The sequence below is a fragment of the Emys orbicularis genome (assembly GCF_028017835.1).
Source record: "Emys orbicularis isolate rEmyOrb1 chromosome 21 unlocalized genomic scaffold, rEmyOrb1.hap1 SUPER_21_unloc_7, whole genome shotgun sequence".
NCBI lineage: Eukaryota > Metazoa > Chordata > Testudines > Emydidae > Emys > Emys orbicularis.
The window spans coordinates 1-14,940 of record NW_027045161.1 but is presented as its reverse complement, the minus strand read 5'-3'; the positions used below and the strand labels follow the sequence as shown (position 1 = coordinate 14,940).

Here is a 14,940-nt window from a genome sequence, read left to right as displayed (position 1 = left end):
CAGGGCTGTGGGGGGGACGGAGGGAGGGATGGATACTGGAATCGGGCAGAGCCGTCCATGGCTCCTGGCCGTCTCCTGGCACCGGGCTGGGTCCGGGCCGGGTGCCAGGGGCCCGAGGAGCCGAACCAGCTGACGGTATTGAGGGGGGCCGCTGGCTAATGGGGGCTGGGGCCCGCCTCGGCTGGCGCCGGCCACGCAACCTAGAGATGGAGCCAGGTTTTGCCAGGCTGGGAGCGCAGGGCGGGGCCCGGTGCCCCAGAGATGTCTGTCTGGGCAGCTGGGGGGCTGGGCAGGGAGGGCTGTGGGGCTCAGTGGTGGCACTATGGAGTGGGGGGCTGGGGCGATCTCTCTGTCTCTCTTCTGGGCCAAAGCCCCTGCCCCCGGCTCCGTCTGCCCTTCGCGCTGGTTCCCACATCCCAGCATCCCGGGCCCCCCATACTGGAAAAGCGGGGGGCTGGATGCCATCCATGGAGATCTGCCCCAGCCAGCCAGTCCCCGCCCTGGGGCCGGGTGGGAGCTGGTGCCCCCTAGAGGGGACAGGCCCCAGCCATCATTCCCCGCCCCCCTGAGGCAGCTAGTCCCTGCCCTGGGGCAGATGGGAGACGGCGCCCCCTACAGGGGACAGGCCCCTGCCCCATTCCCCGCCCCCCTGAGGCAGCCAGTCCCTGCCCTGGGGCAGATGGGAGACGGCGCCCCCTACAGGGGACAGGCCCCTGCCCCATTCCCCGCCCCCCTGAGCCAGCCAGCCCTGCCCTGGGGCAGATGGGAGACGGCGCCCCCTACAGGGGACGGGCCCCTGCCCCATTCCCCGCCCTCCTGAGCCAGCCAGCCCTGCCCTGGGGCAGATGGGAGACGGCGCCCCCTACAGGGGACAGGCCCCAGCCCCATTCCCCGCCCCCCTGAGCCAGCCAGCCCTGCCCTGGGCCTGGGGGGAGCTGGCGCTCCCTAGAGGCGACAGGCCCCTGCCCCCCTCCCACAGCCCCACACACGCCATGCAGGGGGCGCAGCTGAACCCGACGCTAACTTTTATTAGCCGCCGTTCTCGGCGTTCCTATTGCACACGACGTTACACACAGTCACACCCGTGGGGGGGGGGGTCGGCTCGCAGCTCGGGGTGCCTGGGGGTCCTGTTCCCAGGCCCACCTGCCCAGCCCCGGGGCGCGGTGGAAATCCAGGGCTTGGGGGTTGGGCACTAAGGGGGTGGGGTGAACTCTGAGGGTGGTGGGGAGCCTCTGGGCACCCCATCCTACATGTACCCAGCAGGATCATCCCTGGCCGTCTAGCTCCCCGCCCTGGGGGGTGCACTCTCCCCATTGCCTGGCAGGGTCCTGGCCCACTTGTGCTCCCGTCCCACCAAATCGTGGCTGCTGCGGGAGGAATCTTCGAGCACCGGCGCGTGTCAAGGAGCAGGGCTGGAGCGGGCCCCGCCCGTGCATTTTGGGAACAAGAAGAAGGAAAAACCCAGGAGGCAGCAAACGTGTGCAAAGCGGGAAATTTCACGCCCACGCCCCCGAGGGTCTTCAAAGAAGCAGGGCTGCAAACCAGCGTGTCCCCCTCCGCGTTCTTGGCTCCACCGCTGAGCGCTGCCTTCCCTTCGCCCGGGCTGCGGGCCCCAGGACCAGGCGGCTCACACGCGTGTGGGGAGCAGAAACCGTTAGCTGGTGCTTTGCTTTCCCGGGGGGGATGTCCGGTGGCTTGCGAGATTGGTACATTGCCAGGGAGCTGTGCACACGCGTGTCGGAGAACTTAGCAGGAAATATTGGCACTAATTAGTGAAGAATGGAGCGCGCTTTGTAAGCAACATGTTTGCCACTTGGGGGTGGGATATTTCTGCAACAGTTTTGCACGATTTCGTCATGTCTTTTCCACGTTTTTGCCTTTGCAAAATTTTCACAAGTCGTTATGCACATTTTGCACGAACTTCGGCCACATGTTTTGCAATGTTTTCAGCGATCGTTGGCAAATTTTGTCCAGTATTTTCATGATGACTTTTTCTCGTAAATTGTTACAGATTGTGTTTTATATTTATTTTTCAAAATGTTTTCAGTTTTCTTCTTGACTTTTGGGGAGTGCCATTTTGTGCATATCTTTGAGTTTTCATGAAAATTTCCAAATATATTTAAAATAAATGTTTGCAATTTTCTCTGTGACTTTCTTGCATTTTATCGCCAATTTAATAACTGTTTTTGCAAAACTGTCATGCATTTTCATACAAATGTATTAAAGATTTTTTTCAAAATATTTGCCATTTTCTGCATGACAGCATTAGCAATTTTTTCCTTTCTCATGCAAATTTATACATTTTCTTTTGCAATTTTCCCAATGACTTTTTTGCAAAATACTTTTGTACTTGAATGCAAAATTTAATTTTTGGGGGGTAAAATGCTCTTGGATTTTCATTCAAAATTATGGTGTGATTTTGTTGTTGTTGTTGCAAAGCTCATGCATGTGTATGCAAATGTATTACAAATTGCCTTGCAACATTTTTTGCACTTTTCTTCATGACTTTCCTTTTTTTCAATCTTTTCTTACATTTTCATGCAAATGTGGCAAGAACTTTCTTGCAAAATTTTTACAATTTTTCCATGACGCTTTTAGGGCAAAACATTCATGCAAATGTGTTTAAAAAAAATGTGCAATATTCTCCATGGCTTTGGGCTGCCAATCTCTATGGCTTTGACCAATCTCTTTGCCGTTTCTCGCCGATTTGCAAAGAAGTCAGCCAGCAAAATTCTCCTGCACACTCATGCAAGCTTGCAAAGATTTTTTGGGTTTTGTTGCCACAATTGTTACAAATTTTCTCCATTTCCCCCCCAACATTTTCTCCCTGATGGTTTCAAGATTTTCTTTGTCAATTTGTTTGCAATTCTCTTGCGAAATTTTGTCACCTTTGGGGGCCTTCCCCCCCCCCCCAGCTGCAAAATTCTAACCTGTTTGGGGCCGAGCCCTCAACCTTTCCACCCTGTTTTCATGATTTGGGGGGCAAACGGTCCCGGGGGTAGTTGGGGGGGGTTTGGTAAACTTTCCAAGGATTGGCAGTAAGATCCCAGTGGCCCCGATCCTGCCGACCCTGGCGCATGTGCTTTGAAGCTACATGGCAGGGGCCCCATCTGCCCCCCGACCCTCTGTGGGTTACCGAGTCGATGCTAGAGCTGCCCCCCAGCATGGCAGGTAATGGGGCCACAGCGCTGGACCCAATGGGCCTCTGGTTTCCCCACTCCCTGCACCCCCAGACCCCCTGCTGCCCTCTTCTATTCCCCCTACACTTCCCCCAGCTCCCCCCCCACTGCACCCCCCGCCCCCCCTCCCCGGCCCCCTTATTTCTTGTAGTTGCCGAACTGGATGGCCAGGCGGTCGGTGACGCAGCGGAAGGTGGCCGGCTGCACCTCCCAGTAGGGGACCGGGTTCCCGAAGAGACTGATTCCGTTGTAATAGGCTCGCTTCACCCCGAACCCCACGGGGCAGAAATCGTTCACTCCCACCTGCGTGATGTCATTGGCGTGCAGGTACACCACCTGGGGGGAGGGGGAGGTCAGCTAGCACCCCCAGGCCCCCCACCCATCACACCCCCAGACTTCCCATCTCATCCCCCCAGCACCCTCATCACAGCCCCCCTGACTCCCCATCACAGCCCCCCAGCCCCCCCAACCCAACTCCCCAGAATCCCCCAGCCCCCTCAACCCCTCAGATTCCCCCACAGCCCCCCAAAACCACAGATCCCCCCATTAACCCCCTAATGCCCACCTGGGGGAAGGGAGAGTGGGGGCTGAACAGGAGAGTTTAGACAGCCCCCCACAGAGCCCCCAAGCCCCCCCATCAGAGGAAGGCAAGAAAGGGGTTCATGGGGGGCTCCCCCAGTCTTGTGGGAAGGGAGGGGGAGATTTTCCAATAAGCCCCTCTGCCCAGGGCCGCCCAGAGGGGGGTGAAAGTGGGGCAATTTGCCCCGGGCCCCACAGGGGCCCCGCGAGCCATGGCCGAGAATCCCTTTTCTGGCTAGAGGCGCCTTTTTACTCACCGGGCGGCGCTCCGGGTCTCCGGCGGCATTTCGGCGGCGGGGGGCCCTTCAGTGCTGCCGAGGACACGGAGTGACTGAAGGGCCCCCCACCACTGAAATGCCGCGGAAGACCCGGACCGCCGCCGGGTGAGTACAAGCGCCGCAGCAGCTCCCCCGCTTTGCCCCAGGCCCCCTGAATCCTCTGGGCGGCCCAGAGAGGAGATCCCGCCACCGGGGGGCGCCCCAGCCCTGGGGCGGGAGGGCCCAGGCCCCCCTGCCTCACCTGCAGGAAGCGGAGGCCGGGCAGCCCGGAGGGCACGCGGGAGAGCCGGTTGTGGTCGAGGTGCAGCTCCCGGAGCGCTGGGACGAAGGCCAAGCTCCCGTTCTCGATCATCCGGATGGCGTTGTGCCCCAGACCCAGCCTGCGCGGAGAGCGGGGGATGGATGGACGGATGGACGGAGGGGTGGGGTAGCTATGGGGGCTGGGCAGAGGGGGTGGGGTACCTGGGATGTTTGGAAGATGGGTGGACGCAGGCGAGTCACCCCACTTCACGCCGTGGGGCTCTGTGGTTCCCTCCAGTGGCTGGACCATGTGAAGCTATTTATGGGGGCCTGGGGGCAGGAGGGGGACTGTTACCTGGACAGCTTCCTGTAGCGGATTGGGGGGGGGCTGGGGGGTAGTTGGGGGCAGTTGGGGACCTGGGGCACTTACCTGCCCAGCTTCCCATAGTGGATCAGGGGGCGGGGGGAAGTTGGAGGGCAGTTGGGGGGCGGGGGACAGTTGGAGGGCAGTTGGAGGGCTGGGGGCAGTTGGAGGGCAGTTGGGGGCGGGGGAAAGTTGGGGGGGCGGGGGCAGTTGGAGGGCAGTTGGGGGGCCGGGGGCAGTTGGGGGCGGTTGGGGGGCAGTTGGAGGGCTGGGGTCAGTTTGGGGGCCGGGGGCAGTTGGGGGGCAGTTGGGGGGCTGGGGGCAGTTGGGGGGCACTTGGGGGGCTGGGGGCACTTGGGGGCACTTGGGGGGCCGGGGGCAGTTGGGGGCGGGGGCACTTGGGGGGCAGTTGGGGGGTCGGGGGCAGTTGGGGGGCCGGGGGCAGACGGGGGGCAGTATGGGGGGCTGGGGGCAGTTGGGGGCGGGGGGCAGTTGGGGGCGGGGGGCAGTTGGAGGGCAGTTGGGGGGCCGGGGGCAGTTGGAGGGCTGGGGGCAGACGGGGGGCAGTTGCAGGGCCGGGGGCAGTTGGGGGGCAGTTGGTGGGTCGGGGGCAGTTGGGGGGCCGGGGGCAGTTGGGGCTGGGGGCAGTTGGGGGGCAGTTGGGGGCAGTTGGGGGCAGAGTTAGGGGCGAGGGGCAGTTGGGGGGGCCGGGGGCAGTTGGAGGGCAGTTGGGGAGCCGGGGGGCAGTTGGGGGGCCGGGGGCAGATGGGGGGCAGTTGGGGGGGCCAGGGGCAGTTGGAAAGCAGTTGGGGGGCCGGGGGCAGTTGGGGGGCCGGGGGCAGTTGGAGGGCAGTTGGGGGGCCGGGGGCAGTTGGGGGGCAGTTGGGGGGCAGTTGGGGGCCGGGGGCAGTTGGGGGGCCGGGGGCAGTTGGAGGGCAGTTGGGGGGGCCGGGGGGCAGTTGGGGGCAGTTGGGGGCCGGGGGCAGTTGGGGGGCAGTTGGGGGCAGTTGGGGGCGGAGGGCAGTTGGGGGGGGCCGGGGGGCAGTTGGAGGGCAGTTGGGGGGCCAGGGGCAGTTGGGGGCCGGGGGCAGTTGGGGGGGGCCAGGGGCAGTTGGAGGGCAGTTGGGGGGCCGGGGGCAGTTGGGGGGCAGTTGGGAGGCCGGGGGCAGTTGGGGGGCCAGGGGCAGTTGGAGGGCAGTTGGGGGGCCGGGGGCAGTTGGGGGGGCCGGGGGCAGTTGGAGGGCAGTTGGGGGGCTGGGGGCAGTTGGGGGGGCAGTTGGGGGGCCAGGGGGCAGACGGGGGGCAGTTGGGGGCCGGGGGCAGATGGGGGCAGTTGGGGGGCAGTTGGGGGCAGTTGGGGGGCCGGGGGCACTTGGGGGCAGTTGGGGGCCGGGGGCAGTTGGGGGCAGTTGGGGGCCGGGGGCACTTGGGGGGCACTTGGGGGGCACTTGGGGGGCACTTACCTGGCCAGCTTGCCGTAGCGGATGAGATCTTCGAGCTCAATGGCCTGGACTTTGTTGTGATCCAGGTGCAGCTCGTTCAGGGTCTCGGGCAGGTCTGGGGGGCGGAGAAGGGGGGTCAGCAGGGCCCCCATCTGCCGGGGGGGCTGGGCGCCGGGGGCAGGTTACATGCAGGAGGATCCCGGGGGAGGTGGGGGGGAGCTGGGTTTGATCGGGGGGGATATTGTGTGGGGGGAGCGGGGTGCAGTGGGGGGCTCTGATGCCCTGACCTGAGTGCTGGGGGGTCCCAGCCAGAGGGGGCAGGATCTGGGGGGACCTGAGGACAGGGTGGGGAGGGGTCACAGACATGGGAGGGGGGCAGCACTGGGGGTCCCAGGACACCACGGGGTCAGCCAGCGGGCTGCGGTGGGCAACGGTGGGGGGGTTAGGAGAAGAGCAGGGGGGCTGGGGGTCAGGCCAGGGGCTGGGGGGCTGGGGGGGTTGGGGGGCAGGCCGGGGGGCGGGGCGGTTACCTTTGGGGACACCCGTCAGTTTGGCCTCTGAGATGCGCAGATAATTCAGCTTCAGGCCGTCAAAGGCGCCGGGTTCGAATCCGCTGTTCTCCAAGGGGTTGCCCCCCATCTCTGGGGGCAGAGAGATTGGAGTGACCCACAGCTCATCCACCTGGGGGAACTCTCCCCAGTGGTCAGGGCCAGGTGCTGGGGAGCACCGGGGGGTGGGCAGCGGAGCAGGGGGTGCCGGTGATCAGGGTTGGGACCCTGGGGGGATGCCGGGGCGATGGGCTGGCAGGCGGGATGCCGGGGCGATGGGCCCCTGGCAGGCGGGACGCCGGGGCGATGGGCTGGCAGGCGGGATGCTGGGGCGATGGGCCCCTGGCAGGGAGGATGCCGGGGTAGATGGGCTGGCAGGCGGGATGCCAGGGCGATGGGCCCCTGGCAGGCGGGATGCCGGGGCGATGGGCCCCTGGCAGGCGGGAGGCCGGGGCGATGGGCTGGCAGGCGGGATACCAGGGCGATGGGCCCCTGGCAGGCGGGATGCCGGGGTAGATGGGCTGGCAGGCGGGATGCCGGGGCGATGGGCCCCTGGCAGGCGGGATGCTGAGGCGATGGGCCCCTGGCAGGCGGGATGCCGGAGTAGATGGGCTGGCAGGCGGGATACCAGGGCGATGGGTCCCTGGTAGGCGGGAGGCCGGGGCGATGGGCTGGCAGGCGGGATGCCGGGCCAATGGGCCCCTGGCAGGCGGGATACCAGGGCGATGGGCCCCTGGCAGTTGGGATGCCGGGGTAGATGGGCTGGCAGGAGGGATACCAGGGCGATGGGCCCCTGGTAGGCGGGAGGCCGGGGCGATGGGCTGGCAGGCGGGATGCCGGGGCAATGGGCCCCTGGCAGGCGGGATGCCGGAGTAGATGGGCTGGTAGGCAGGATGCCAGGGCGATGGGCCCCTGGCAGGCAGGATGCTGAGGCGATGGGCCCCTGGCAGGCGGGAGGCCGGGGCGAGGGGCCCGGCGTCCCTGTCTCACCGATGCAGTTCATGTTGGCGAGCCCCTTGAAGACGTCCTTGGGCACCTTGCGGATCTTGTTGTCGTGGATGCGCAGTTCGACCAGGGAGGGCGGCAGGTTGGGCGGGATCTCGGCCAGCAGGTTCTTGGAGATGTAGAGCTTCTGCAGGCGGTGCAGGGGGCTGAAGGCCTTCTCGTGCACCCGCGAGATCTTGTTGTTCACCAGCACCAGGGCCTGCGGGCGGAGACGCACGGGGGTTACAAAGGCAGCAGGGGGCTGCAGTACCGGCCTCTACCCGCAGGGGGCGCTGTGAGGGTCAGGGAGTGCTGCGGGGGGGGCAGGGGGCGCTGTGGGCCATAGTGGAGGCAGGACAGGGATGCAGGGGGGTAGGGGGCACCGTGGATGGCAGGATGTGGGCACAGGGGGCGCTGTGGGGCTGGGCTGTGAGGAAGGCAAGGGGCGCTGTGGGGGGCAGGGCAGGGCCGTGGGGGAGGCAGGGGGCACTGTGGAGGCAGGGGGCGCTGTCCATGGCAGGGGGCGCTGTGGGGCAGGGCCGTGGGGCAGGGCAGAGGGTGCTGTGGAGGCCAGGGGGTGCTTTGGGGCAGGGTTGTGGGAGAGGCAGGGGGCGCTGTCCATGCCAGGGGGCACTGTGGGGCAAGGCCGTGGGGCAGGGCAGAGGGTGCTGTGGAGGCCAGGGGGTGCTGTGGGACAGGGTTGTGGGGCAGGGCATAGGGTGCTGTGGAGGCCAGGGGGCGCTGTGGGGCAGGGCAGGGCCGTGGGAGAGGCAGGGGGTGCTGTGGGGCAGGGCCATGGGGCAGGGCAGAGGGTGCTGTGGTGCAGGGCCGTGGGAGAGGCAGGGGGCGCTGTGGGGCAGGGCCGTGGGGAAGGTCAGAGGGTGCTGTGGGGCAGGGTTGTGGGGGAGGCAGGGGGCGCTGTGAGGCAGGGCAGTGGGGAAGGTCAGAGGGTGCTGTGGGGCAGGGTTGTGGGGGAGGCAGGGGGCACTGTGGAGGCTGGGGGCGCTGTCCATGGCAGGGGGCGCTGTGAGGCAGGGCAGTGGGGCAGGGCAGAGGGCGCTGTGGAGGCCAGAGGGTGCTGTGGGGCAGGGCAGAGGGCGCTGTGGGGCAGGATTGTGGGAGAGGCAGGGGGGCCCCAGGGGACGCACGTAGAGGTGATGCAGCCCCTTGAAGTCCTCCCGCCGCAGCTCCGTGATCTGGTTGTTCTGCAGATCCAGCAGCTTCGTGTCGGGGGGCGATTTCCTTGGGCACCGTCCTCAGGCCTGGGGGAAGAGATGGGGCGGGGGGGGGTGCGGTGAGACGGGGCACCGGGAAACCCAAATTCCCCCCCAAAACTGGGATTCAGAGACACCCCTGCAGGGGAGAGACCCACAGTCCATATACTGACCCCACTCCCCTCCCGGAGCCAGGAGAGAACCCAGGAGTCCTGGCCCCCAGCCCCCCCCTGCTCTAACCACCAGACACCCCCCCACTGCTGGGACAGGAACCCCGGCGTCCGGGCATACCCAGGTCAGAGCACTGCACCACCCGCAGGTGGCAGTGGCAGCCGAACGGGCACAGGCCCCCGTAGGTGGTGACGACGTCCTCGAAGTCAGGGACCCCCGAGGTGGGGAAGATGCCCGAGGCCTCTTCGTCGTTCTGCAGGGCTGGGCCGTCGTCCATGGAGAAATCCCAGAAGGCCGTCTGCTCGAAGGGCAGCGCCCCCGCCAGGCCCAGCAGGGCCGCCAGGAGCAGCACACGCAGCATGGTGGGGCTGGGGGCCAGAGGGGAGAATGGGGTTAGGGGGAGCATGGGGGCAGGGGGCCGGTTATACGGGGACCCCTCGCCGGGCGCCGGACTGCGGCTGGCTCTGGGGTGGGGCAGGGGGCTGGCTACCAGGGACCCCTTGCCCGGCGCCGGGCTGCGGCTGGCTCTCGGGTGGAGCAGGGGCTGGTTTCCAGGGACCCCTCGCCCGGCGCCGGGCTGCGGCTGGCTCTGGGGTGGGGCAGGGGGCCGGTTATACGGGGACCCCTCGCCCGGCGCCGGGCTGCGGCTGGCTCTGGGGTGGGGCAGGGGGCCAGTTATACGGGGACCCCTCGCCCGGCGCCGGGCTGTGACCCCCTGAGGCGGGAGGGGCAGCTCCATGGGGGCCCTGCGCCCGGCACGCGAAGGGTCTGTGGGGTGAGACAGGGCTCAGGGCCGGGCCGTGACCCCACTGCAGCAACCAGGATAAAATAAGGTCGACAATGACAGGCTGGGCTGGGCCCACAATTAGAGACTCGAGCGCCTGAGCCGGGGGCGGGGGGGGGGGGGGGCTGGGATTGCTCTAAACAGCCGGGGGGGAGGGGGCGGGGGAGACAGCTGGCTAGAGGGGGGTGCAGAGACCAGACCCCCAAAAAAAATCTTCGCCAGCTTCTCCAGCGTAAGTCCCCCATCCCAGTAGCCCAGCCAGCTCTGGGAGGGGAGGGGGTCTGGTGGGTCAGAGCAGGGGGGCTGGGAGCCCGGACGCCTGGGTTCTGTCCTGAGGAGTGGGGCTCATCCCCCCACCATTCTGTGCCTCAGTTTCCCCCGTGACAAAGTGGGAAAGTTCTTAATGTTTTCTCTGAATACTGTGTGGGTGCCTCAGTTTCCCCTATGCCGTTCTTAAGGCTCCAGGTGGTGAGAGAAGGGAGAGAGCCAGAGGCCAGAGGAGGGGATGGGGAGGGGGGACGGAGGGCCTGGCCGGTTGGGGACTCAGGGCTCCAGGGTCCCCCCCAAGATGGGCTTTGCTGAAAGTCGCTGATTCCTGTGCTGTGTCCCCGTCGGCTGAGAGTGGCGGGAAGTGGGGTGCAGGGCCCCGACTCCCCCCACACTCCGTGACCCCCCCTGTCTGGGGGGCGAGCGGGGGCCCGTGTCTGGGCCAAGGGGGAGGGGGGCCCGCCGGCTGGGCAGATGCCTGCGGGGAGCGGTTACCTTGGGCAGGGGGCTGGGCACAACGCCACCTGCCCATTGCACCGCTTTTTCCATGGCCCCTGGGCCCCCCGCCCCCACAGCACGGAGACCCCCCCCGGATTCCCCCCCGGGCCCCCCACCCCCCACAGCACGGCGCCCCCCAGTGCCCAGCCCTGGCTCCCTTCTCCCCGCCGAGCTCCCGGCGGCTCTGGGCTGTTTGTTTATTGGCTTTGACTCGGTGCCGGGGAGGGGGAGACTCAGCTCATGTTCATGGGGCGGGGGGGGGGGGGGGGGAGGGACGCAGCTGGAGGCACGATTCAGGCTCAGCCCCACAGCGCAGCCATGGGGGCAGGGCTGGGTTCTGAGCTCAGCTCCCCGAGAGTCAAACCGGAGTCACTCCTGATTGCAATGGGGACAGGGCCGGGTTCAGAGCTCAGCTCCCCCAGAGTCAAACCGGAGTCACTCCTGATTGCAATGGGGGCAGGGCTGGGTTCTGATCTCAGCTCCCCCAGAGTCAAACTGGAGTCACTCCTGATTGCAATGGGGGCAGGGTTGGGTTCTGATCTCAGCTCCCCCAGAGTCAAACCGGAGTCACTCCTGATTGCGCCGGGTCAGGGGCGGGTTCTGCTCCTCTGTACATCTAGATGATCCTATCCCAGTCCAGCAGCTCCAGCCAGGAGTCAGCCCCCGGCCCCAGCTCCTGCTCCGGGGATGCAGCCAGCAATTACAGCCGGCTGCTGTCCCCCGGCCAAACCCACGCGCCCCCCCCCAGCCCCAGCCCCGTGGCCCCCCCCGGTGCCCACAATAGAGTCTTTGTCCCCGCAGCCGGGGCGTGTTTGCGCTCAGCGGACGGGTCACGCCTTGGGGTTTGGAGCCGGCGTGGGGCTGGGGCCGGGCCAGGCGCTGGGCTGGGCCCATGGGGCAGACCACAGAGTTACTGCCACATCCTCGCCGGGCTAATGGGGCCTGTGCCCACAAGGGGGGGGACGGCTCCCATCTGGCCCCGGGGGGGGTCACTCAACTGACTGCAGGGGGTCAAGGCTGGATCCTGATTTCAATAGCAGAACCCCAGGTGTCCAGGTGTCCGGGCTCCCAGCCCCCCCCTGCTCTCACCCACCAGACCCCCCTCCCCTCCCAGAGCCGGGCAGAGAACCCAGGAGTCCTGGCTCCCAGCCCCCCCCCCTCGCTTTAACCCACCAGCCCTCACTCCCCTCCCAGAGCCGGGGGAGAACCCAGGCGTCCCGAGAGCCAGAGAGAGACCCCATGAGTCCGGAGCGCTGGGACAGCCCCGGGAAGGGAACCCAGGCGTCCCGAGAGCCAGAGAGAGACCCCATGAGTCCGGAGCGCTGGGACAGTCGCGGGAAGGGAACCCAGGCGTCCTGGGTCGGGAGCGGAGAGCAGATTCATCCTGGGGCTCAGCTCCAGGCACAGGGCCAGGGCTGACGGCCCAACAGATGCCACCTCACCAGCCCTTCTGCCAAGGGACGACCTATCCGCCCAGGGTGGGGGGCGGGTCTCCTGGGGGTGTCCCCGGAGTGGGGCTCCGTGGGCTTGTCTATAGCAGTTGGGAAAGGGATGGAGCAGCAGGGAACCCAGGAATCCGGGAGTGCCCAGCACACGGGCTGCCTGGGAACACTCCTCAGCACAAGCCCCGCCCGGACGCCTGGGTTCTCTCTCCAGCTCTGGGAGGGGAGTGGGGGCTGGTGGTTAGAGCAGGGGGGGGGGGCTGGGAGCCAGGAGGCCTGGGTTCTCTCCCCAGCTCTAAGATCTAGGAAGGGGGGCTGACTCAGGCACACACTGAGATCCTGTGCTGGATTTGTGGATCACTGTTTGAAGCCAACTAAAGGGCTGCAAATGGAACCCAAGAGTCCTGGCTCCCAGCCCCCCTGCTCTAACCACCAGCCCCCCACTCCCCTCCCAGAGCCGCGAGAGAACCCAGGAGTCATTAATATATTAATATATAGAGATATATCTATCTCATAGAGCTGGAAGGGACCCCGAAAGGTCATCGAGTCCAGCTCCCTGCCTTCACTAGCAGGACCAAGTACTGATTTTGCCCCAGATCCCTAAGTGGCCCCCTCAAGGATTGAACTCACAACCCTGGGTTTAGCAGGCCAATGCTCAAACCACTGAGCTATCCCTCCCCCGCAAAGCTAGGGAGAGAACCCAGGAGTCCGGGGCACCCAGCTCCCCCTGCTCTACCCCACCAGCCCCCACTCCCCTCCCAGAGCTGGGAGAGAACCCAGGAGTCCTGGCTCTGAGCCCCCCCTGCTCTACCCCCACCAGACCCCACTCCCTTCCCAGAGCCGGGGGAGAACCCAGGAGTCCTGTGATTAAACCTTCCTTGTTGCCCCCCTGCAATGTCCCCTCGGGTGCCCCCCAGCTCCATGGGCCGCAGGGACACTTTCATCACAACCTGCACCATGCGTAGCCTCAGAACTTGCCGCCCGTGTCACCCGGACGAGCCCGGCCCTCTCCGCTCCCCCTGGGCTCTGCCAGCCGTGGGGGGGGGGGAGTCCCACTTGGCACCATACCCCTGATGCACTGGATGGTGGGTGGCCCAGGCAGTCCCTCTCCCCAGTAGTCAGGACTCCTAGGTTCTCTCCCAGTTCTGGGAGGGGAGTGGGGGGCTGGTGGTTAGAGCAGCGGGGGCTGGGAGCCAGGACTCCTGGGTTCTCTCCCGGCTCTGGGATGGGATGGGAGGCTGGTGGTTAGAGCAGCGGGGCCTGGGAGCCAGGACTCCTGGGTTCTCTCCCTGGCTCTGGGAGGGGGAGTGTGGGGGCTGGTGGTTAGAGCAGGGGGGGCTGGGGAGCCAGGACTCCTGGGTTCTCTCCCTGGCTCTGGGAGGGGAGTGGGGGCTGGTGGTTTAGAGCAGGGGCCTGGGAGCCCGGACGCCTGGGTTCTGTGCTGCAGGGGGTGACTCCGGATGTACAGTGGTGCATCTGGGATGCGATCCACCCCGTGCGGTCCAGAAAGCATCAGTCCAAGACAGCTTGTTCGCCGGCTGGGAATCCGTTCCCCGGAGCGCCAGGGACAGAGGAAAAACTGACAGATCCTGTTTTCCATCCCCACGGCGTCTGCCAAGCCGGGAGCACAGAACATGGGGCGCAGAGGGGAACATACCACCCCAAGGCAACAGTGCAAGAACCCAGGAGTCCGGGGGAGCTGCTATGTGAGGAAATCACCCCCCTGCACTGAGGCTACAGCCCCCCACCCACCAAAAAAACCCAGAACCCAGGAAACCAACACCAGGGAATTTCCCCCCGTGAATGGGGGCTGACCCCCAGAAAAATAGAACCCAGGAGTCCTGGGTCCTGATGCTGGAGGAATCTTGCCCACCGGATTGAGGCTGCCCCCCCCCCAATAAAACAGAACCCAGGAGTCCTAGAAGCTGATGCAGGGGGAATTCTGCCCCCACCCCAGCATGGGAGATGTGCCCCCCCCAGAACCCAGGAGTCCGGTGAGCTGATGTGGGGGGTCTATCTGCTTGGGGAGTGCTCAGTGCCCCGAAGTCCCCCCCCCCCAGCGCCAGAGCCCTACCTGTGGGGGTTCGGGGGCAATGCGCAGGCTGGAGCAGCTCAGGACCGTCTGGGCGGCGCTGTGGGTCTGGCTGGGTGGATTCACTCACTGGGAGCTGGATGCCGGACGCACACGCACACACACAAGCCAGGCCCACATCTGGATCCCATCAGCCACCTGCCAAAAAGCCAGAGGCCGGGAAAGTCAAACCCGCCCGGAGATCGGGGGGGGCGGGGGGGGGTGAGGAGCTGGGGGGGAAACCTTGTATAGATGTAGCTGGGGGGGGGGTGGATGGAGGGGGGGGGGATGGACGGATGGATGGAGGGGGGGATGGACAGATGGGCGGGGGGGATGGACAGACGAAGTGGGGGGATGGAGAGACGGATGGACAGAGGGGGGATGGACAGATGGATGGAGAGGGGGATGGACGGGACGGACGGATGGAGGGGGGGATGGACAGACGGACAGAGGGGGGGGGGATGGACAGATGGATGGAGGGGGGGGATGGACAGATGGATGGACAGATGGATGGAGGGGGGGGATGGACAGACGGACAGAGGGGCGGGGGATGGACAGACGGATGGACGGTGGGGGATGGACAGACTGATGGAGGAGGGGGATGGACGGACGGATGGAGAGGGGAAGGAGGGGGGGATGGACGGACAGATGGAGGGGGAGATGGAGAGACGGATGGACAGATGGATGGAGGGGGGATGGACAGATGGATGGAGGGGGGGATGGTCAGACGGATGGAGGGGGGGGATGGTCAGACGGATGGAGGGGGGGATGGAGGGAGGGATGGACAGATGGATGGAGGGGGGGATGGGACAGACGGATGGAGGGGGGGATGGACAGACGGATGGAGGGGGATGGAGGAGGATGGACAGAGGAGGGGAT

General features: G+C 66.1%; 1 protein-coding gene across 1 annotated transcript; it reads right to left on the bottom strand.

Moving 5' to 3' along the window:
- Window positions 1-3,317: 3,317 nt before the first annotated feature.
- BGN (biglycan) lies at window positions 3,318-9,360 on the bottom strand. The gene is given in 8 exon segments (XM_065423135.1): window positions 3,318-3,515; window positions 4,278-4,416; window positions 6,104-6,197; window positions 6,613-6,723; window positions 7,621-7,834; window positions 8,763-8,846; window positions 8,848-8,876; window positions 9,120-9,360. Coding segments are annotated over 8 exon segments (1,110 nt in total).
- Between the last annotated feature and the right edge of the window lie 5,580 nt (window positions 9,361-14,940).